Genomic DNA, 24,959 nt, shown 5'->3' on the forward strand with positions numbered 1-24,959 from the left:
AATTGGTGAAATACAAATTCCTAAGGGGTCCGCTATTATCTCTGACATTGCTGAAAATATTTACCCTGTTAATCACACATTTCACTTCAACATTATAATTAATCTCTCCCAGCTAGTGGTGGAGCGCAAAGAGACAGAAATATCATGTGCAGTAAACAAACCTTTGTGAATGCTTCTCTTAAAATGTAATTATTTTGAAACCACACAGATTTACTGTCTCTGCACATGTGCTTAAATGCAGCTATTGCTTTTTTTTTTTATAGCGGCAAGCTTGCTTTTGAAGGTTTATCTCTATATGCATGAAGGGTACGTCACGTGTCCGAGCAGGCCTCAGTGACATGTTGACACATCAAACAAATCTCGGCAACACAATCTGCCCAAACTTCTGACCCAAGATAAACATCCGACAGCCAAGAGAAACAACTGATGTTTGTCAGATATTGTGACTTCTTGCAGCAGGAAGAACACGATTTGTTAAAGGGGCAATGCGGCCAGAATTATAGTTTAAAACGTATAAAAATAGAACTTACATTATAAACCTGGTCCATCCTGTCTTGTAATACATAGAACCCAACATAAAGGGTTATACTCTTATTACGAGATTCGATGAAATTGCATGAAGCATGCCGTAAAACTTGTGCTAAATTCCCTCAAAGGTACATATCATTTACATAAAATTGATAAATCTGAGTAGGCCTTATATCTTGTAAGTATTTTATGGAGAAGTTCATGAATAGTAATGAAGGGCTAAGAGGTAGAATTACATAAAAAAAACATATATATCGTCGCTATCACAGGCTGCATGGAAATAACTCCCTCGTTCACTCATCTAGTGCCATTTTTAAATGTTCTTGTTAATCACTATATTCAATTACCTCCACCAAAACTGTAATTGTATTCTATCCAGGTAGCAAATGTATATATCAAAATATTTAAAAACAATTTTCTCCCATTATTAGGACATTCTATTTATATATGAGAGCACTATACAAGAAGGCTGTCATCTTTATGAAAAAACATTCACATCTGAGACCGACTGACCACTAATCTTGTTCATCAGCAATAAACTTCAACGAAGAAGTAAACGAGTAATAGCCAATCAGAGGCAGAGAAAAGAACGGGTATTCGCAGAATGCGGGTGGAGGAGAAAAAAATAAATCAATCACACTACCATAATTAACAGGCCGCACAACTGCCAATGGCTGTGAAAGAGGTCATTTGGCATGTGGATGAGAGGGCACTTCAGCCTTTCCAAAGAACTCTCTTGCACACTTATTGTTAGTGTGCTATTGGTTAAACTGGTATGCATGCCTAATCTTGCCTACTGATGCTATATTGTAAATGTTAAGTAGCTTAATGTATAGTGGGCAGTAAATTGAAATTTCAGAGAGTCTTGAGAGAGTCCTAATAACTTTTTTGTCATTAAAAACAGGTGTCAAACCTAAAGTTTTAAAAGCATTGCATTTATGGATCGTTAGCAAAGAGTTGTATCTTTTCTCCATTTAATTAGCATATTTTCTCACTCTATTTATATGCTGGTTTATATCTATTCTGTTAACATAATCTCTTAACCTCTAACCATGAGAGAAAAAAAAAGAAATAAGTTTATCCCAAAGACGAAATAACAGGGGAGTCCAGCAGGGTTGTCTTTAAAGATTAGCGCTGTTTGCTTAATTATTTCGTCGATGCTCGCAGTAATTACACTTACTAGGCGTCAGCAAGAAAACAAGTTTAATTGCATTGGCAGGAAATATTTAACATCATGGGGCATTTGTGAGGAGCGATACTGGGGAGTTTATTCAGTGTTATAGCAGGAGGCCATGTTTCAGGCTCTCAGCGTAACTAACTTAGATGAGGAGCAATTTGTTTTTCAAACTGGTTTCTCATCTGCACGTGAACATAAAAATAAACTGGCAGCTAAAATACAGCTCATCAGTGAGTCTCTGCACATGCTTTTGAATGGATGCCCTCTCGCACATTTGCCACACATATCCAAAAGTAGTGTTTCACTCTGTTTCCACTCTGTTATACGCACACACACACACACACACACACGCACAAAAACACTCAGACATGCACACAGCTACGGCAACCAGCAGACCAGTCAGCAGTCTGCGAGAAAAACTTAATTAAAACAACACTTAGCGATGACGCAAGCTTAGCCGTCATTAACATAATGTATTCCTTGATAATCAGAGAGCTTCTAACTGAGATGACTCTGCTTCATCACCAGCAGCAAGTGCAGCGCACACATCAACATGCACGAACACACACGCTTTACTTCTGCTGTGTTTGTTGAAGTTCTTAGGCCCACGGGCGTGCATCGAACCCAGCAGGAGGGTGGATAGTCAACTCCCGGGGCCGCGCTGCAGGGGTCTACATATATTTAAAACAATCATGAATTTTAATGGTAACCTGCCAAGGGAGGCTGTTTTACCCGCCAGCCTCTCTCTCTTTCTCTCTTTTTTTTTTCTATCTCTCTTTTCACTCGTTCCTCTGGCAAAACCAAGGCAGAATTATTAAAACATGACGTGAAAATGTAAAAATTGGTCCCAGTGGCGACAGGGAACATCAAATGGTGTATTTAAGGAAAAAGACAGCAGAGGAAAGGGTAAACACAGAGCGTGAGAGAGAGAGAGAGGTTGGGATCAATGCGTGAGATTGGAATTACGTATCAGTCAGGCTGTGATATCTACTGTGTTGTCTTAATACTTAACAGAAGTGTCAATGTGCGTTAACACTCCTCATATCTGGGAGGGGGATAGAGAGAAACCCAGAAAATATGAAGGGAAACAAATGTAGGACTGCAGATAGAAAGTTAAAAAAAGAAAGAAAAAGACAATGGGAGGAAAGAAGAGGAGAAGAAGTGTTGTACGTACTGGACGGTAGTGGAGATGTGCAGACGTCTGATGCCCGATGTGGGAAATTGACGAGAGTTAATGTAGGAAACTTTCCTCACAGCCGCGTTCATGTTTTCCAAGTCCTCTCCCTCCATTACCAAGATGGACTGGGCAGGGTTGAAGTGGAACTACAGAAAGAGAAAAAACGGAGATGTTAGATAGAGACCGGAGCCATCTATAGCTGCACTCAATTCGTTCCATTTGGGATGCTGTAGATATGTTTTATGAAGAAAGAAAGAAAGACAAAGTGACTCTTAGAAGGGAGAGGGCATGGACAGATTAACCTGCAGCTTCAATGTGTCATACATCTACCACAAAAATACCTTCATTTCCAGAGGTAAAGACATCAGGATTTACTTATTTCGGCTTTGTAATAGAAATGGTTAAAAGATAAGATAAGATAAGATAAGATAATCCTTTATTTGTCCTGCAGCGGGGAAATTTGCAGGATCACAGCAGCAGAGAGGATAGTGCAAACAAGAGACATAGTAAATGTTTAAATAATTAATAACGCAGTAAAGAATAATACAAATACGTTAAAAAAAAGTTAAAAATCCACAATAACTAAAATATTATATATACAGACAGAATAATTGTAGTATTGTAGGTCTAAAGCATGCAATAGAGACTTTGATTTTATACCTTCTAGCCAGCCATTGATTTACTTCAAAACACAGTATAATGAGCCAGAGCTTTCAGAGACTTGCTTGAAACAGGGAATACATCAAAGTGAGCATCATATTTGGACTGCATTATTAAGAAACAGTAAGGTCACTTTGACTGACAACAGATCTGACGTTCACTGTGATAGATTGCCTATTTGAAGGTTTAGTCTTAGGCCTTTGCAAATGGATTTTCATACTCTATACAGAAATCAATGAACACCCGTGGCTGCACTGACAACAGGAAGCTAAATAGGAGTGTGATAGTAAAAGGAATATTGGTGAACTTTGTCGTAAACGGTCCAAAACACTGATATGACCCTTTAAGTCAAGAGGCTCGAAAATACTTGGCGGACTCTGCTTGCAAGTATAGTTTGGCAGAGGTGAGTGTTCTCCTGCTGGGTTTGATGGTAGGGATTTGAAGTCCTTCTTACTTTTAAGTGAGTTTTAGTGGTCTCCTGCTAGAACTGCACTGAGTGTCTGCCATTTCCCAAAACTGGCTCTCAGCAGCAGTGTGACGGTACTTCAGCTCTCCATGGGGCCCTCCAATGCGCTCCCTCTCCCCTGTCATTTCCTCCTTCAAACCTTGCCGTCTCTCGCCTCAACCTCCCTCCCTCCGCCTTCCCTTACCCTTCCCCGTTATTCTCCTCTGACTGTGCCGCACCTGCTCGGCTAAACGCTGTCCTTAAGCCTCCCGTGGACTTATGGGAGCCCTACGAGTGTGCTGCTAAGAAGAAAATGAAATTGCTTTCAAAAGATTAAACTACACTGGCCCCCTCGAGAGGCCCTCCTCTCTCGTCCTCTCTCCTCATCCCACCTTGTCTCCTCAGAAGGCTGGCATGGATCTCTTTGTGGACCACAGCACAGGGAGCTCTATGGAAGGAGCAGCCAGAGTGAGGGAAGAGAAGAAGAGTGAAGATAGAGAAAGACTTAAAGCAGCTGAGGATGGGTGGGTAGGGGGGGTTTGAGTCTACACAAACCCCCCTATCCATCTTGTCTGCCCTCTATCTTCCACAGTGCAGGGAGATGGATTAGCTGAGCTGGTGAGAGTGTTGTGGGGGTGTGGGGGTGTCTGTGGGAGCCAACTGGTGATCAAAAGAGGGAGAGTTTGTCTTTCAACTCGGATCAAAATGTGTGTTTTTGCTTGTGCAGCAGAGGAGGATGTAATATGTTGAATGTATACTCAGTAGAAAACAAACTTTTACTGCTTGCAGGAAGTGATTTTAAAGAAATAGTTCACCATTCTGGCATCTGCTTATTTGCTCTCTTGCAAATAGTTAGATGAGAATATTGATGCCACTCTCATGCCTTGTTGATGAATATCAATACGTCCTGAAGCCGGTTAGCTTAGCTTAGGCTCACCAATGTTACCATGTCATATCATGCTTGTTTAATATGTATAAAAAAACGACATATAAAAAAGGAATAAATGAATACCTTTATGTTCTTATCCAGACTCTCGAGGGAGTTGATGTCCAGTCCCTCTTTGCAGGCCTGCAGACAGGAAATGACCTTCTGACTCTCGATCTTCCCCGGTCGGATGGTCAGTCCGGATAGGCTGCCCCGGAAGTACTGAGTGAACCGCGGCTTGGTCACCTCCCCACCTACACACAAAACAATAAATCACAAAAAGTTCAGGGTTAATCTAGAGGAATCACCATGGTGTCATGTTCGTCTCTGATGGTATGTGGCACATATAAGTCCCTGACAGTGACCTTATCCGCTCTCTTATTATGAGTCCTGATGACCAATTTGATGCCTATAATTAGCCTTAAGATGGATGCTTTGTGTCTCTATTCTGTAACTAAGCAAAGAGTACTGCTATGTTAAAGCGCAAGTGTTTCTCAGGCATACCATCGAGATAGAGGTAAGAAAAAAGTCAACACGTATAAAGTATGTTCTCTGAACTCCATAAAGGCCAATACCAGCAAGAGAAGTCTCCAAACCACTCATTAGTGAAAGGTTACTAGCTCTGGGTATGAAAACTTCACCTTTATTTCCTCACTTTATCTTCCCTTTCCTCCAACTCTGGCTGTAATCCACCAAAGCCCTGACGGTCGCTTCATCTAATAACATTTGTTATCAAAAGAGTCCAAACTTTTGCATACTCCCCAAAAAAATTTTTCAGTGACCGATGGGCAAACATCTATATAAGGTGCATACAATATCTCTCTATCAAAATATCTGCCTCATGCCTCTTGCAGCAAAAAGTAACATTTGTTTTCCTTTCTAAACTTAGTTTTCATCATTTGGAAATGTGTGCACACTAGTCATTATCTAAAAGACGTTGACCGAGTGCCAGTTTCTATGTGTTCAATCATTGAGTATGTGATTCTGTGTATATAATAATAATACATTTTATTTGTACAGCGCTTCAAAAAGGTACTCAAAGGCACTTCACATGATAAAGACAGAAACAAAATAAACAAAAGGCAGAGAGATGATATTATAACAGAAATAAACAAAACAACAATAAGACAAAAATACATACTTTTAACTAGCATGACAGGTTGAAAGCAGATTTAAATGGATGAGTTTTAAGTGCAGTTTTGAAAGTGACGAGTGACGGGGAATGTCTGAGGTTTACCATGTTAAAAAAAAAAAGCTACTGCTTGCTATTCCAGCCTACTTCTGAGCAATGTTGCAATTCCAGTTAACCAGTAGATACAGCAAAAAATGGAATGGGTCCCAATCAGCTTGGACGGAAGAGAATAATGAACCAGAATTTTGGCTCTAACTTACTGAAATGTTTCATAAAGTGCACTATCCCTTCCAAATAAACCAATAAAAAAAAAACAACAGGAAAGTTGCTCCCATTTTAAACTACCCTCCAACCATACAGCCAGCGACAAATTAAAAAAAATAAAGTAGGGAAGAGATACATTTATTCCTTGAACCAGGTAATCCAGTTGGCGACTGAAGAAATACTATGCAATATTCTTCAGTAACTGGAGTTGGGGGAATCCTCAATTCACTTCCCCTTGGCTATTCTTCATCAGGCATTCCCAAGCCTGACCTAACCTCTAATTCCCTGTGGACGACGCACGCACATCTATCACCGCCGTGAGTGATGTGTCCACAGTGTGAGCAGCTCATTCAGGAGCAGCTGGAGACATAACTACTTGAAGTTACTTTATCATGCCCTATTTTCCTGGCTGTGAAAATAGAAGAGAAATGGACTGCAGCAAATGCAGACATTCAATTTAGAATCATTGCTCTACGACGGCTAAACTGCAGGAACATTGTACACTATGGTCACATGGGTAGAGCTTATTTGTTGCCCGTGTAGCAGAGTCCTACTGGTTGTGTGATCTTCCCATATCAACCCACTGCATTGTCATCTACCTCCCTGCCTGCTTGCCTTCCCAGTGGAGAGACTGACAAAGGCTTTTTTTCTTGACTGGGCAGATTGAAATACGGGGGGCAGCTATAAAACCTCTCTCGCCGAAACTCTTCCCCCTTAGCTGTGCTGTTTTCTGTCATTACTCTCTTTGTTGCTCACTCAGTGATTTCTTTTCCCATTAATTTGGGTCTCGCCCCCTCAGCATGTGTGGCAGCGTGAGCCCTCATGCACCTGCTACCAAATTACTGAGAGACTTTTGAAGAAAGCGAGCAGGAAAAAGACTTCTTGATCATCTTTTTTATACTTAGTTTTCTGTCTTGATCTGTCACTAAACTCCTCTACTGAGCCTGTCAAGCTTTGGACAGCTGCTTTTTAAAAAACACGAGCACAGAAATGTTAGAAAAAGGCAATGTGAAATCATCTACCCTCTGTAAAGAAAGCTGCAAGCGTTAGCAGTATATTAGCATTACTTCTAAATTCAAACTAACATATCATCAACATACATTTATGGGGTAATAGATTATGTAAAATTAGGCCATGGTCATGACTAGTCAATTCTATGTGTATTAAGTTTTAGTATATAGTTTTTTTTGGTTTCTTCTACATAGATCATTAAATAGTAAATGGACTTGTACTTGTATATTTTCTATGTCATCATCCACCCATTCATACACTGATGGCCGGGGCTAACATGCAAGGTGCCACCTGTCCATCAGGACTCTAACTAACCATTCACACCCATTAAATGTAGGGTTAAGTGTTTTGCCCGAGGACACATGGACCTGAACTAGCGCAGCCGGGGATCAAACTGCCGATCCTCTGATTGAAGGACCAGCCTGCTCGACCACTAAGCCCCCAGTTGCCCCAATCAACTGGTGAGGATGCTGAAATCTTCAGCTACAGTGTTGAAGCACAATATAATGAAGCCATCAAATGCGGATTCAAGATTCTTTACAGGATTCCTGTGCCAGGAAGGAAAAAATTTGACAGGCGGATAAACAGTCAGTGATTATGGTTTTGGATGGTCTTTCTGTAAATATATGTATTCTTTGTGTTGTATGGCTGGCAGCCCTTCATTGATTCCTTCGTTCATTGTCAGCAATCTTCCCTGAATGAAAGTTATCTGGCTCTCGTTTCAGTTCAGTATAACAACCACAGCTGCTTTGCATACTGAGAGCCAGCATTTAAGTGCTTTCTGACACCCTGCCAGGTACCGGGAGATTAGAGTCTCTCTTCTAAAAACCACAACATCACATTTCTATTCACGTATTACAAACTACGCCAAACCCATTTTTTCCCCTCTTTCTTTATGCTTCACCTGCTCCCCCCTTCCTCAACTCAGCTACTATTTCCTTCCCTTATTCCTGCCCTCCCTCTCTCTCTCTCTCTAGATGTCCACCTCTCCGCTCGGTCCCTCCCTGACAGATGTTATCAATTTAGGCCGTGGCCAGAGAAACCATTAAGGGGTCCCAGACAGAGGAGAGGGGATTAGCGAGACGCTGCGGAGCGCGGATGATATGGGTGATGAAACCGCTGATCATTCCACTTTACAGAGAGGCTGGTTTTTACGTGGTGTCAGCGCTATGTGGCCGCTATGTGCAGCGCCCGATGCTCAATAGATCTTCACTCTCCCTTCTCCTCAGATCTATTTGCGTCATTTCCAAAAGAGCAACAGATGAGACTGAAGAGGCATGGGTGAGCTGGAAATAGGACCATTACTTAAGTGTAAGAGAGATAGTCTCCCGTTTACTTTGTGATTTATTGTAACTCTACCTGCGTGCCTGTGTTTAGTCATTATTCTGTATTTAAACAGATATTTATGGTCCAATTTGTCCACGTTTGTAATCAACAGTTCTTCTTCCTGCATGCTGTGGTGAGGGAGGCAAGCACAGGGTGATTACACAGGGAAAAAAGAAGAAGAATGAGGCGAGATGAGTGTGTTCCTCCCGGCTGCCTCACTGTTACACACCTCTGAAAATGAACACTCTCTGCCAGGTCAGAGGGTAAATATAGGCTGACTGTGTGAAAACTGCACAGCCAGCACTTACTCTCAGAGGTGAAGGAAGAAGGACGGGCGGGGGCAACCCTTTCTATTAGAGATCAGGAGGAGAATGAAAGTGTGCAAATGCACACTTCACAGCTGGATAATTCACTGCTTTGTTGTTGCAGGAAGTCACACACTAACAAGTGTGTCTCATGCATTTTAATGAGCAACGCAATCTATTCCTTGTAGTGTTAACAATCTGTCCACGAAAAGGATGGGCCGTTACTTGCCTACAGTAGCAGGTACTGTGTCCTACTTCTATGTGTCAGTTTCTGAGTATATCAGGGCCCTTGTACTTTTTGAATGGAAGTATTTGCGAGGTGTCCTGTGCCGTTGATCTCTCCATGTGTCCATGTGCATGTCTCTAATGGGAAACTTCAAAGATACATAGACTAGGATATACGGTAGGCTCAACCAGCCTGTTCTCATTCCTAGGGCTTCAAATATCGACGCTTTGCCACGCCCCTTGGCGTCTGATAAAAAACTCACAATGCATCCTTTAGCTTGTGTTGACCGTTTTTACATATTCTAAATTGTTGCTCAGTTATTTAGAAGTTACATTAGTGATCTTTGTTACTTGTTTTCCATACTCATGTTCAATTTGTAATGTTTTACTGACTTCATACTTATTTTAAAAGGGTTATCTTACCCCAAAATCTAAAATACATAATTTCCCTCTTACCTTAGGTAATATTTTTTATTCTTGATTGTTTTAGTTTGAGTTGCCTAGTGTAGTCTTAGATATTTGCCTTTTCTCGAATATAATAGTCCTTTAAGCCCCACCCATGATGATTTTCCTAAACTTTACTAAGTGATTTTGTTGCCTAAACCTAAGCAAGCGTTTTTGTTTGATTACACAACTTTAACCACGTTTACTGCGACCGTAATGAGGCGTGATAGTTTGATGCACTAGCCTACACAGTGCGTTAGAAAGTGACGCCAAGAGCAGTATGAGAACATGTTGGCTCAACACACCTCTGTTTTAGCTCCTTTTGACAGTTTGCCTACTAGTGTGAATTTGTGTTCCCGTGGGTAAAAAGAAAGGGTTATAAATTGCTTATATAGTAGATCAGGTGATCACTTTCTTAACAGTTCATGTACATCGGATAGATGAAATAGTAGTTTAGCTTTTGAATATATGCTAAAACCACACACTCTCACACAGGCCTGTCCATTTGGAAGCCACTCTTTTGTTTAGTCTGCACCACAGTTTGATTGACAGCTGTCACGCTGGTCAAAACGAACCAGACCAAATTGTCAAATATACCAGAGTAGATTCAAAACCAGGCTGCACGGTGGTGTAGTGGTTAGCACTGTCGCCTCATAGCAAGAGGGGTTCAATTCCCGGGCTGGACAACCTTCTGTGTGGAGTTTGCATGTTCTCCCCGTGTCAGCGTGGGTTCTCTCCGGGTTCTCCGGCTTCCTCCCACAGTCCAAAGACATGCAGCTTAGGTGCATTGAAGACTCTAAATTGCCCGTAGGTGTGGATGTGAGTGTGAATGGTTGTTTGTCTATATCTGTCAGCCCTGCGACAGACTGGCGACCTTCACCCATTGACAGCTGAGATCGGCTCCAGCACCCCTGCGACCCTTAACTGGATAAGCAGGTTACAGATGGATGGATGGATGGAGATTCAAAACCAACCAAACCTGTGGCATTCTCACAGACACAGACAGATGATGCTGTCCATTGCTCACAGTACACAGTTATCACATCATTGTCACTGTCATTCCTCTAAACCAACAGCTTCTATATCTTACGGTCAGACTTTATGGATCATTTTTCACTGACACTATCAAGAAACCATACTTTGTAGTGAAATTCAAGTCTTTAAAATTTATCACGTTTGACCACAACAAATGTTTTATTTTGATTAAAGTTAAAGACGCTTCAGAGGCAGTGCTTATTCTGCTTTATCACCTTTAGACAGTAAACCTGCCCTACTAATAAAACCTGATTAATGTGTGTTAGCCGCCTCCCTTGACGGTTTGAGGCAGGTTTAATTACAGATTTTACAGACTGAAATCTTGCCACACCACACTAGAATGCCCTCTTTGCATAAATATCAGTAATATGATCATACTAAATTACACTCATTTGCTTTGGTCGGGCAGGATGCATTTACATTGGATCATACTGACTGACCAGTTAAATGTTATGAGCCGTGAAATGATATCGTGAAATTTAATTAAATATGGGCAGAAAATATCTCAGTTGTCTGCAGTCCCACTGTTTGGAGCTTACAAATCTTTTTTGTTTACTCTGCCATCCGTTCGCACGCTATCGCATTGTCCTGTCTGAACTCTGAAATTACAATTTGTTATTTTATCTGCGATGCCATTCAGCAGCGCGATAGAAAGCAGAGATAAACGCACTATAATGCAGCTTTGCAAATGTTGAATTTCTTTTCAGCGCTGCTCTCAAAACAACACTCCGAGCTGAAGCCGATCCGGTTGGAGAATAAATGAGCTCATCTTTTGCAACATGTTTGCAATCAACATGGTGGACACTTAGAGGCAGTCTGTTGTGGCTAATGGCTTGTGTTGAGATTTCAGTATCACCTTACCAACTCTTTACAGAGGCTTAGCTAAAACCTAGAAAAGCAGGACTCGTCTCTCAACTCTCTTTTCTATTCAAGGCCTTTTTATTCCTCCTAAAGGCGGGTGTTCAATGAAAGAACAGGGAGGAAGAGGAGGAGGTGGAGGAGGAGGAAGAGGGGTTCCCCGCTGCAGATAAAAGCGACGCTAAATGACCTGCTCCTGCACAAAAAGATAACTTGACTCTTTATCTTGGGGGGGGTTAAGCATCACTGAGCCATCTCATTTGTGCTATCAAATCAACGGTAAGCTGATCTGAGTGAAAAAGTGTAATTTCTTCTACCCCTCGTGCAATTAGTGGCAGCTATCAGTTCAGAAGGACAGTTCAATTGTACGCCTCCATTCACGCTGGGTTCAATCGTTTGTCAAAGGCACACTAAGTGCCCTTCTTAATTGCTCATTCAAGGCCAAAGAAAATGTTCAACACTCAATGAGTCCCCTAGTAATAATATTATTCGTATTCATGAACTTGCCCGCACGTAGAAGCTATATATTCAATCAGCAGAATACTAAATACACCTCATCTTTCAGTCCCAGGCTCCTCATTGTTTCATTGTCACCATTATTACCATCTCTTATCCCATCATCATCTTCGTCGGCTCTGCACACTCACCTTGCCAGCAGGCACCGACCGTGAGCTGCACGTCAATCTGTGAGGGGTGGATGGGCCAGTCGTCAGTCACCAGGTAGGGGTCGTAGGTCACTCCGTCCACATAGAGGGTCACCACCGGGAACTCCACGTTGATGACGTAGTAATGCCACTCCTTGTCACAGATCTGTCAGGGAGAGAAGACGAGAGTGTCATGAATGGATATGTGGTCTCCACTTTTTGTACTTTTAAAGAAATTGTTTGACACTTTGGGCAACACTATTATTCGCTTTCCTCATTCTGCAACAGCCAGCAGTCGGTTAGCTTAGCTTAGCTTAGCATAAAGACCCAAGACAGGGAGAAACAGCTAGCCTGGTTCTGTCCATTTGCCGTGGTGTCACTGCATCAAAAAAGAAGGAACCAAGGTACTCCTTAAAGAAGGAATTTAAAAGAGTTTGCGAAAACAGAGGGTTCTTGCTCTTTTCCAGGATGTTTCCAGGACATTTGCAGTAATGTTCTAGTTGGACAGACACTATTATGTTTGTCTCAAAATTTTGTTTAAAGACATGCAGTCTATGGCTATCACTTATATAAATAAATAATCACTTATGTGCTGATAAATTGGAACAAATTTATGATAAAAAAAACCTCAAAAACTACCACAGTTACCAGCCTGCAGTGACTTATATTTACATGTAACTTACTTTATTCTGAGTTAAGTTGTAACCTGCATGTGCTACCATGTGACTGTGGGGTGTTGTTCATATCATTTCCACACCCTAGCAGCCTAATCAAAAATACTGTCATCCATAAACTAGCAAATTAACAAATTTAATATGAGCTGAGCTTAATTTCAAATGGCAATGGTATCCATTTTAGGAAGCTCTGTAAGATATAGTTGTTCATCATCAGTTAAAAAAAAAATTCCGGAGTATGTTGAAATAATTTCCCAGGACATTTAACTTCTCATTTTTCATGTGTTTTCTATGACTTGAAAGTTGGTGCCTGGAAAGCTCCTACAAAACCTTTTTATCCTTGGTTTATCTATGGAATGATTCCCCGAAAAAACATGACTTTGGTGCCAATCTACTAATATGAACTGGAAGCACATAAACTATGTTGCAGATAACAGACACATTTCCATCACAGATGCTGATGTAACTAGCCTAATTTTGGGTATGTGGCATTTTAAATAGTGGTGATGATGTGAGTGTGGGGGTGTACTGCGTGACTGAATTATTCTCAGATGTCACCACATATGTTTTTTTCTTCTCTGGGCATGCTGCCTTTATTCATATCTCTGTTTTCATCTTTAAGTCCTTTCGCGTTTTATCATAGACATTTGTTAAAGGTGCTGATAGATGGAGGTTTCTATTTTTCCAACCTGTGTATCCCTGAAATCATTGAAACTTGCATAAAAATCAAATTGTTGTGTCATCTTCATGCCATTTATGGGAATATATTACAGTATATTGTCTCAGTTGGAAGGGATTTGTTTTGTTTATTCTATCGCAGCTCCATCTTGTGATGGAATCGGCAATATATTATTTTTTTACATAAAATCCGTGCATGTGAAGTTCTAAAGTGGCCCTATTATGCTTTTCCACTTTCCCACTCTTCTTTAGTGTGTTATATATATATATATTTTTACATGTAAAAGGTCTGTAGAGTGTAAAACCTGAACCCTCAGAAGCTCTTGAGCTCCTGAAACGGCTCCATTGAATTCTCTCCTTCACTTCAGTAACTTTATGAGGTCATAATGTAACTTTATGAGGTCACAATGTTACAGAAGTGACGTAAAACTCCTTCCGGCTAGTTTGGCCCTCAAACAACAAAAGAGAGAGACGGAGCTGAAACTTGGGAGGAAGAGTTTTTTTAAATGTGAAACGTTGACCAATCACAACAGAGCGGGCTAGCTGACCAATCAGAGCAGACTTTGCTTTCTGGAGGGAGGAGCAAGCGCTACAACGGTGCGTTTCAGAGAGAGGGTGAGAAGAGGTGCTGCAGGACAGCCAGGGTGAGAAAAACAAGGAGGATTATGAGCATTAACGCATGTAAACATGTTGTAACTGTAACTAGAGATAAAAATATGCACCCGGAAAATAGCATAATAGGGCCTGTTTAAAACAAAATGGCTTCACCTGTTTCTCCCGAAAAAATGCTTGACTGTACAACTCTTCAGCGTGCTTGACCAATAACTCTGACATGCTGTGCATTTTAATTGATGCACAAGCCGCCTCTGGCCTGTCTTTCTGTCTGTCTCTGAGTATCTCCGTCTCTCCATACTATCTCCGCTTCAGGCTATGCTTTACCTCAGCGGTGCCGGTGCTCGCTGGGCCGTATACTTCACCTCCTCCTCTCAGCTCCTCTAATGTAACCCGGGACAGCCTTTGAACACTTAGCCTTGGGTAACCTCCCTCTCTAATGAAGGCTCCGCAGCGTGCTTATTAACATCGTGCTAGCGCAGCAGATGGGAGCTCTAATCAATCCGGTTCATTTTTTTTTGCTGCTATTGAGGTGCGGGATACAACATCTGGCCTATTGGTGATCATTCCGCACAGCTGCTTAACACATATGCAGCATGTCGATGCGCTGTGTCGGCGCTCATATTCACTGCGGGGTAATCTGATTGTCGATGTGATGGTGCTGCAGATGTGATTGATACTGATAGGATTGACTTTGATTGGCTAGTTAGGATGTCAGGACATGCAGAACATAAACACATGGGAGCTCTACACCTGCAGCTCCTATGCTTTGTATATGCAAGTTGTTTTATTTATGATTTCAATGCATCTTGAATACATTGCACTTTTGCTCTCAATCTTACACGTGTCTGTACTTCAATATGGTTACATCTCATTACTCATGTGCCAAGTTTGAAACATTCACATGCACACACACACACACACACTAATCCTTCTGACATTTACACATGCAGACTGTCCCCTCCCAAGCTCCACCACTTCTTCTTCCCTGTTGTTGTGTTTAGTATTTCAAAGAGAGCCCGGGCCCATATGGGACATGAGTGCCTAGTGGGTGACTTCCCTATTCAGGCTTCAAAGGGTAGAGGGCCAGGCGCTCATGCCCAAGAGGAGGCTGCTTCTGCTGGGCTGGGATGTCAGTTGGAGATCTCTCTCAGGGAGCAGAAGGAGGGAAAGGAATTATGTAGCCACACATGACAGTACTACTTTGTAAAGCAGCTAATGCTTGTGACTACAGGGTAGGACTGACACGGGTACTTGGATACCAGTGTTCTTCATGTTAAGCTGCTGATGTCTCATATCTGGTGTGAACTTTGGGTATTGGACACTTTTGCACACTGCTAGCATATACTCAAGGAGCTCTTCACACAATAAGTCTGGCAATGATATATTTATTTAAAGGGGACATATGCTAATTTTCAGCTTTTTACTTGTATTTCGGGTTTCTACTTGAACATGTTCACATGCTTTATTGTTTTAAAAAATACATTCGTTTTCTCAAACTGTCTGTCTGAATATACCGGACCTCACCCCATCTCTGAAACACTTCATTTCCTGTCTCTTTAAGCCTACCTTCCCAAAAAAAGAACAGTCTGCTCTGGCTTGCAAGAAGATCTAAGGTAGATCTAAATCCATGGGCTGAGATATTCAGATGCGGGGTGCTATATAGTCTTCGTGACATCCCCCATTGGCATCTTAGAATATATGCAAGCTTTAAGACACTTTGGCATCCGAAAGTGACTCCAATGTACAGAGACCAAGAAGCCCTGAAAACACTTTTTATCTAGATCACGAACAAGATAATATGTTGTGCACCATTTTCTTGTACGCACACATTAATATATTTTGCCTAGAAGATATAATAACATTATCTTTCAGGACTCCGTATTATCTTTTGTACCAGATATTAGATCCTTCTTGTACACACAAGATAAAGATCTTGTTTGCAAGATAAAACAATAAATATCTTGATTTCTAGAAACTCAGATATTCAGTTTTATACAAAAATCCAAAGATTGCAAAGTACCTCACCTTGTCACAGTTCTTCCTCCATACTCTCAGTAGCTCCATACTCCCTGTCACTCTGTCTCACTCACCTAATTGGCTCACTCTGTTACATTACATTACATTACAGTCATTTAGCAGACGCTTTTATCCAAAGCGACTTACAGGAAGTGTATTCAACATAGGTATTCAAGAGAACTACTAGTCACCAGAAGTCATAAGTGCATCTCCTTTCTTAAACAAGCATCTCAAAGCATAAGCCAGAGCAAAAGTATAGTGCAGAGGCAGATTACTACGAAAACAATAATTGCAACAGACTAATACGAATATAATAAGTGCTACAAACTACTACGAATAGGATAAGTGCAGTAAACAAATACAAATTCAATAAGTGCAGCGAACTGATACGAATACAGTAAGTGCAGCAACTAATACGAGTGCAATAAGTGCTACGAGGAAGGCTCAGGGAGTGCTTCTTGAAGAGGTGAGTTTTCAGCCTGCGTCTAAAGATGGGCAGTGACTCTGCTGTCCTGACGTCGGTGGGGAGTTCATTCCACCACTGAGGGGCCAGGACAGAAAAAAAAGCTGTGACCGGGTGGATCGGCCGCAGGGACCTCTGAGCGACGGGGCAACCAATCGCCCCGAGGCAGCAGAGCCAAGTGAACCTGCCTGTCACTCTCTCTCAGTTCACTCCGGCCACTCCCAGTTCCACTTCCAGCTCTCAGCCCAGCCCCCTCTCTCTCACCACACTCACCTAATCAGCCTCATGCAGTGCACCTGTCTGCCACACCCACCTCATCAGCACCATCCCTCTCACCTGCCCACTCTGCTGCACCTACACCCTGCAGTATAAATACCCCACTCATTCACACACTCGCTGCCAGGTCGTTCGTTGCATTTATGTCAGACCTTCCAGCAATTTCCCGTGGACTGATTTCCCGTTGCCGACCCTGCCTGCCTGCCTGGACTTCCCTGCCTTGCCTGTGCCCCGGTCAACGACTCAGCCTTCTGTCCCCTACCACCGGATTCCCCCTACTGTCACGGATGTGGTGTGGACCCAAAAGCAGTACGACCAGGAGACAGATAAAGTTCTGGAGCTTTATTTTAAGGCTGAGCACACAGCAGACAGACAGGCAGGGTCAGACTCACATTGGGAAACAGGCAGGGGATCAGGCAGACGGAAACCAGAGGAAGCGGAGGCTAAACTCGTGGTCGGGGACAGAAGGCTAAGGTGGCTAACCGAGGCAAAGGCAAGGTAGGGGAATCCGGTGGTAGGGGACAGAAGGCGTTGACCGGGGTACAGGCAAGGCAGGGAAGTCCAGACAGGCAGGCAGGGTCGGCAACGAGAAATCAGTCCACGGGAAATTGCTGGAAGGTCTGACACTGGGAGTGGCCAGAGTGAACTGAGAGAGAGTGACAGGCAGGTGAACAGAGTGAGCCAATTAGGTGAGTGAGACAGAGTGACAGGGAGTATGGAACTACTGACAGTATGGTGGAAGAACTGTGACACACCTTTTTAATTAAATGATAATCAGGTTAAAAGAAAGTGTTAACTTCCAGACTACAACTGAAATGTAGTGTCTTTGATGGATGTGGCACAAAAGTTCGGCATCTTGTCAGAAACATCAAATTAGAGCTCGAGAGAACAGGTGCACTGCTATGCATAGGAAGACGCCAGCTGGAGAGAGACGGAGAAACTTTGCTGTGCGTGTGTGTGTGTGTCCATTACAAAACCTCAAGACTGGAAATAATTCAGAGAACTATGCCTCAAGCTCAAAGCCATACACTACTGACAAAAAGCCACTGCGAGTGTGTGTACATGTGTACACGGGGGTGTGTGCGTTTGTGTGTGAAAGAGCAAGACAGCGATTCCACAAGGATTCACCACTCGTAATAACACCTACCCACTAACAGGCATGAATACATGAATGCACAGACATCAATCCAGCACCATTAAGTGTCAACTTCAAAGCTCAAAAAGTTAAAGTTCAGCTCTGGCTTGCCTTGCTTATGAAAGCAAAGCGAAAAGTTTTCTATTCCCCAATCCCTCCACTTTCCTGTGTCTCTGCCTGATGCAAATTGACAGACGGAAGGAATGAATGAAATAAATAACCACACAAACAAAGAAGAGGGAGGACGTGAAACAACCAGAGGACAAAGAAAAAGAAATGCGAAAGAGAGTGTGAGCGAGGTAGAGAACGGAAACATCACACATCAAAGATCATTCATCATCTCTTGGGGCACTCCATGGCGAGAAGAAAACAAAATTGCTATCTGCCTCCCTCCATCTCGCTCTCTTTTTCTCTCTGCAGTTTATTTGGTCTCTTTTCTTCTTCTCCTGTCTCTCTATTAGAACCTGACTGTGGGAGTTGTTGCCTCAAGTCCTTTGGAGTTGAAAGTCTTTAAGAGATCTGTCACCCAATCCAACCTTCTAACTTCAAACCAGAGATGGAGGAACGAGATAGGAAAGGTAAAAGAATGAGGAGAGAGAGAGGAGGTGATCTGAGATCGCAAGGTGGCAGGGCGGGGAGATGATGGTGAGGGAGGGCGGAGATGAAAGGGAGCGAGGTAAGAAAAGAGATGGAGGAGGAAAATAAAGGATGGAAGAAAAGACTTAAAGAAGAAAGTGTTGCCTCACGGAACGACTTGCAAGGCTGTAGATTGTTAGTGTTGTTTATTTCCAACACAAAAGCATGAGAACGTGTCGCCCAACTATGTCCTATTGGTGTGGAGCAAGACGGACATCGTGAAGGTCATTTGGGAATCAGTTAAATATTTAATATCCAGGTTAAGGAGATTGTAAGCCTACCTTTTTTTTTTTTAGTTTGTTTAGATGTACCCAATGTACTGGTGAGTCCTTTAGAAACAACCAGACAAAGACAGTGTGCTCTGCCCAAAAACACAAGGTTATTTGTAGCTTGTGGTTTGGGCGTGGATCGAGGAGAGGGAGGAAAAGATGGAAGAAAGAGGAAGTAAAAGAGGTGGAGGGAGTTCAGACGAGGAGGAGGGGGGTGGCTATAGGGCCTGCTGGAGGAAGGATCCACAACAGAGATTGATGAGCATTGGAAACAAGGTGACTTTAAGGAGGGGTGGGGGGAGGAGCCAGGGAGGGAATGAGAAAGTTACTCCAGAGGCAAAGTGAAAGCAGAGGTGTAAACTGAAGTGATTGGATTGGCTGGGGGTTATTGGATGGAAGGGTACCAAAAGAACCAAGAAATGATCATCATTGTAAAAGGGACATAACTGTCACTACATGTTTTGGTACCATACAAAGGTCAATTCAATGACTTTGATGTTGTAACTTTATGTTAAGTGAATCACTGCAATAATACTTTCCCATTTATATGTGAAGGCTTGGAACAAAAAATTAGAAAAATAGTGCAGAGCAGAAGTAGAATCTGACAATCTATGTATTTAAAATGTAGCTCAGTAGCTGCCACAGCAGAGACAGGATGTCCTGGTTGGAGTTGTGTGTTGAGTTTTCTCGAGGTGCTCTAGTTTCATTGCCTCCCAAAAGATATGAATAATAGACGCTGCAGACACTCTTGCCTCTGTCCTTGACCGAGGCTCTGGCCTTGAACGAGATTCGAACCACTCTGAGATGATCAATGATTTGGTTTATAAAAAGATGCACTCTAAAGATGATGTGCCATATTATATCCAAAGGCTGCATACTTCTATCTTTTAGCAAGATTCTTAAAAATGTTTCCAAACTACTGTGCAAAAGTTTGAAGCTTTAAACAAGCCACTCACGTGTAATTATACTTCTTCAGTGTGATACTTGATCATTTAAAAACTCTTAACTCCACACTAAAAGGAAATGTTCTACATTTTGTGAAATAACCTTAATCGCTTTCTTGCAAAGTTCGATGCGAAGGTATATCCTTCTTCTAGCTCGGCTCTTTCCAAAGATACAAGCACATCTAAAGCTCTCTAAGCAAAACGTTATATCTTTTTTGGCTTAATCCGTACAAAAAACAAAGTTTAAAAATGATCAGTGGCTCTCTATTGTCTCAGCTGGTCACATGGCAACCTTATGCTGACATCCAGACTCAAGGAAGACACTGCTACCTGGCTGCTTGCTCTTATATTGAAGTCTGTTCCCCTTTATAAAATGTTTATCTCCTGAATAATCGCTTACAATAGTGTTTTACTGTAATGCAACCACAAATGTAGTACTCTTTAGTATCATTGGCACATACAAAATGAATCATGGGGCAGAAAAACGCTTCAGTAATGCTTACTCATGAATTCCACCGCATTTCTTGGAAAACCGACCCTTTGTAGCAGGTTGAGGCAAAGGTGAGTAGTTAAGGTTAGGTATTGACCTCGAGTAGCATGGACGCCTGGTCAGGGCAGGTCTTGCCAAGAAAAGCAATGGGATTCATAAGAACGCTTAGTCATGCCAGTTACGCAGCATCGTCTATCTTAAGTGTGCTAAAAAGGCTAGCACTAGCCATCATAAGCTACCGGTCATACCAGACCAAGTAAGGCTGTAGCAGCAAAGTAAGAGTCAGCAGTGACAAGGACTGTAATGTTTAGTGAATGGGGCATTCTATGCAGGCAGAGTTCTGGGTCAAAAAGCTGCAAACATAAACTTAAGTGCCTTATATTGAGGTATTCTGTCATTAAGCATCGACAGACATATTGGTGGTACTCAACAAAATTGTCGTCTAACAGCTCAATGAATGTCGGTATCATTAAAGCTAAGGCTCTCATCCAGTCATGTTTGCCTCGGAAATACTTAGCATCCACATTCATTAACAAAAGTGTTTGCTAACGCATAATTGCCATAAATCATCGTCAGCTCGGTGTCAACACGGAAACCATTATCATGTCAATTGTTGTAAGCATTCACAATTGGCTGTCTGAAAGCCTATAATTACAAAAATAGAAGAAACAATTAAAAGAAAGTGATAGTGGAAGAACACTAGGTGTCTGTGTGTGTGTGTGTATATATACATATACAGGGTGTATTGTATTCATGTCTATGTGTGTGTGTGGGAGAAGTACTTGAAGGTGACTATGAATTACCGGCTGGCAAAAGTGACTAATTAGAGGAGCAATTATCCAGCCGCTCCCGGCAGAGACTAGGAGTCAACAGCCAAATGACCTTTCCACAAGCTCATAATGGGCTACACACACACAAACACGCACGCACAACTACACACACACACGCACACACACGCTAATATCCACAGGGTTTTTAGGTTGCATGGCCATTTTAGTGAGAGTGATCACATTGACTTTCTCACCATGTTGGGTTTATATAAAGCAACAGAACGGTTAAAATGGAGGAAAATACTGTGTCATTTCATAAATTAGGGGGCGCCCCGGTGGTTTAGTGGTTTAAGGTGCATGCAGTAGCATGTAATGTCATGGGTTTGAATTGACCCTTGGTTAATGCTACAGGTGGTCTGCCTGTCTATCTTAAATTGTCTTCGAATACTGTTCGGTTTGATTTCCTTAGTCTGTAAAGACCAAATACCAAAGAACTCCATTGTTTCCTTGTAGTTCTGGTCCATTTAGGGTTCACACAAATGTATTACAAATGAGCAAAGAGTTGTAAATGCTAACACAAATTAACAGACAGGTAATTCATTAGACAGTTTTGGTAACCTACTTATCTTGTATCATCAGCATAAAACTTTACTCTGGTGCTGGACAGCAAGTCACAGTCCTGGCCTTATTTTTTCTTTTGGTGATAACAAGAGCTTACACAGGTGCTTGTGACAATTATTTAAGATTTAGAAAAGTGAACTCAGTACAGTGCAGATTTCTTCCAGGTGTGTCTCCCTCTTCCCTCTCAAACTAAAACTTAAGTTGAATGTCTTTCTCAATTGTCCTTCCGGGTTATTTGAAGTCAAGATGGTGGAAAAGACAAAAAAACAGGGATTTATTAGTCTTGTATGATGCCTATTCTTAGTTCATAACATATCGGGTTCAAAATGAGACCAAACTTCAGTGTTTGAGCCATGAAAAAGGCAAAAATGTGCCCTGCAACAGACTTGGTAAGGCTTGGTTTTAGCCTATCCAATTACCGAAAATGCTTTATGCTACTGAAGCAGTTGTTGATCACTTGCTGCCTCTACCTGCTTATTAAGGAGTCAGCAGTCATTATTGTGAATCACAGCAATTGGGAGCATACTGTAACGGGTGGTGTGTGGACCCAAGTGCAGTACGACCAGGAGACAGGGTAAAGTTCAGGAGCTTTATTCAAAGCGGAACAAACAGCAGGTAGACAGGCAGGAGATAACTCACGGGTTATATTCCACTCTAGAGAGCGCTGATCTGTCAGCGGAGCAGGCAGACAGAAACCAAAAGGAGCAAAGGCAAATCTCGTGGTCGGGGACAGAAGGCTGAGTCGGTTAACCGGGGCAGAGGCAAGGTAGGAATACCGTGGTCTGGCAGTGAGTGTGTGTGAGACTGGGGTATTTATACTGAGGTGTGGAGTTGACAGGAACTGGAACCTGAGGTGCGGCGGCTTGTTTCAGGCAGACAAGATGGCAGGAAGGGCTCCAGCCTCGGAAAGCCCCTGTAACCCAGTGGGGGTTGTGTCGACGTAACCAAGGATACCCCAGGATGAGGGGAGTCCGGGGGGATGGCAGGATGTGGAAGGAGATGGTCTTGTGACGGGTAGGAGTAACTTGGTGTGGAAAAGGGGTCTCTGGCAGAAGGAGGGTCGGGAAACGGCTCGGCTCACCAGTACCTCCTTAACTACTGGCGAGCCCAAGCTTTTACCGGGCAGTTGGAGGCCAAATGGCCAGCCTGGCCACAGTACATGCAGAGGTTGTTCTGTCGGCGTCGATCACGCTCCTCAGTGGAGAGTCTGGGCGCTGGGTTGTGGCATGCATAATGTTGGGGAATCGATCGTGGCTGGAACGACCCTGGCGCCTCACCAACCGCCGGGCCTGGATGCGGCGGTCCAATCGAGAGGTCACCTCGATCAGACCGTCCAAAGAGGTGGGCAGCTTGAAGGAGATAAGTTCATCCTTGATGTAGTCTGCCAAGCTGAGCATGTAAGCGTCGCACTGAGCGGCCAAATTCCACAAGCTTAGCCGTGCCTTGGTTCGGAAGTCTATGGCATAGTCTGTGACAGTTTGATTACCTTGCTGGAGCCCCAACAATCCACCGGTGGCGTCCGGTCCCAAGTAAACCACCCCGAAAACCTTGCGTAATTCCTCGGAGAACGTCTGGAAGGAAGCGCAGGCGGGACTTCGGCGGTCCCACTCCGCCGTTCCCCACAGGCGGGCACTCTCCCCGTCAGGTGGTTGATAGAATACGGCACTCGTGCTTCCTCGGTGGCGAAGGTGTATGGCTGTAACGCGAACAAAATGGAGCAGTTCGTCAGAAATGCGTTACAGCCCTCAGGATCCCCAGCGTAACGTTCCGAGAATCTGGGTGAGGGCCGCCGCAAGTTTTTGAACCTGGTGCGTCAAGGCGGTCACAGCCTGTCCCTGGTTCACTAAGGTCTGGTGAACCTCGGCGGTGGTGGCGGCGAGCTGGGTACCGTGTCTCTGGATCGCCTCCTCCATAGCCGTGAACCGAGCCTGTGGCGAGGTGTCGTGTGCTGGATCCATGTTCTGGCCAGATCGTACTGTAACGGGTGGTGTGTGGACCCAAGTGCAGTACGACCAGGAGACAGGGTAAAGTTCAGGAGCCTTACTCAAAGCGGAACAAACAGCAGGTAGACAGGCAGGAGATAACTCACGGGTTATATTCCACTCTAGAGAGCGCTGATCCGTCAGCAGAGCAGGCAGACAGAAACCAAAAGGAGCAAAGGCAAATCTCGTGGTCGGGGACAGAAGGCTGAGTCGGTTAACCGGGGCAGAGGCAAGGTAGGAATACCGTGGTCTGGGACGGAAGGCTGAGTCAGTTACCGGGGCAGAGGCAAGGCGGAGAAGTCCAAACAAGCGGGGTCGGCAACGGGAAATCAGTCCGGGGAATAACGCTGGAAGGTCTGGCATAATGCGGAGAACGATCTGGCAGTGAGTGTGTGTGAGACTGGGGTATTTATACTGAGGTGTGTTGTGCAGCAGAGTGAGCAGGTGAGAGGGATGGTGCTGATGAGGTGGGTGTGGCAGACAGGTGCACTGCATGAGGCTGATTAGGTGAGTGAGGGAGAGTGTGGTGGCGTGACTGTGACACATACAGTCACAAATAAGCACAGAATATAACTGGTTTATTGGTGGTTTATATGTGAGTTTAGCTGTGGACAGACAGACAGACACACATACACGACCGAACACATGCTCCCTCACAGGCTGACCGACTGTTAACTGAAACATTATCCCAAGCCTGGCAGAGATAATTATGTTATGCTTGGTAAATTTGCTACTGCTGAAGCAAGATTGTATTAGTTTTTCTTTGCAAGTTTGTGTTTTGATATAATATGCACTTGCCTTTCTATATGGGATGGTTACTGTAAAATGTTTATTTAATATGTGATGATGATATATACAAAAGTTGTTCCTTTCCTCTTTGGTACACTGTTATAATGAAACCATAAAGTGGTGGAAAGCAAAGACTAGAGTAAAGAATAGAATTATTATATTCCTGTCTATTGCAATACTTTGAGCTTTAATTAATGTTGCAGAAGCCTGGTTTTTCCTCTGAATACACGACATATTGTAAGTTCTCTTCTTAGAACACCAGTATTTTTGTGTGCGTCATGATATTTCTGTGATTGTTAATGTAGATTTAGCATGGAAGATTATTCGATGAAGCAATAATACTGCGTGAGGTTAAAGAGACAGGTGATTGCTGGTGCAATGAATAGAAAAGATTGTAGTTTGGCCCAATGACACATCAACATAGTCAGCAGGTGGATCTGCAGCA

At 43.0% G+C, this 24,959-nt stretch overlaps 1 protein-coding gene across 1 annotated transcript in view; it reads right to left on the minus strand.

The window, feature by feature from the left end:
- LOC129092822 (calsyntenin-2-like) overlaps positions 1–24,959 on the minus strand; it is a 165,182-nt gene that overhangs the window by 18,399 nt on the left and 121,824 nt on the right. The window contains exons 10-12 of the mRNA XM_054600852.1: positions 12,160–12,322; positions 5,000–5,166; positions 2,880–3,028 (exon numbers count right to left, since the gene is read on the minus strand). Of these exons, the coding sequence (XP_054456827.1) occupies positions 2,880–3,028; positions 5,000–5,166; positions 12,160–12,322 (479 nt within the window). The remainder of the gene's footprint in view (positions 1–2,879; positions 3,029–4,999; positions 5,167–12,159; positions 12,323–24,959) is intronic.

This window comes from Anoplopoma fimbria, chromosome 1 (genome assembly GCF_027596085.1).
Source record: "Anoplopoma fimbria isolate UVic2021 breed Golden Eagle Sablefish chromosome 1, Afim_UVic_2022, whole genome shotgun sequence".
Classification (NCBI taxonomy): Eukaryota; Metazoa; Chordata; class Actinopteri; order Perciformes; family Anoplopomatidae; genus Anoplopoma; species Anoplopoma fimbria.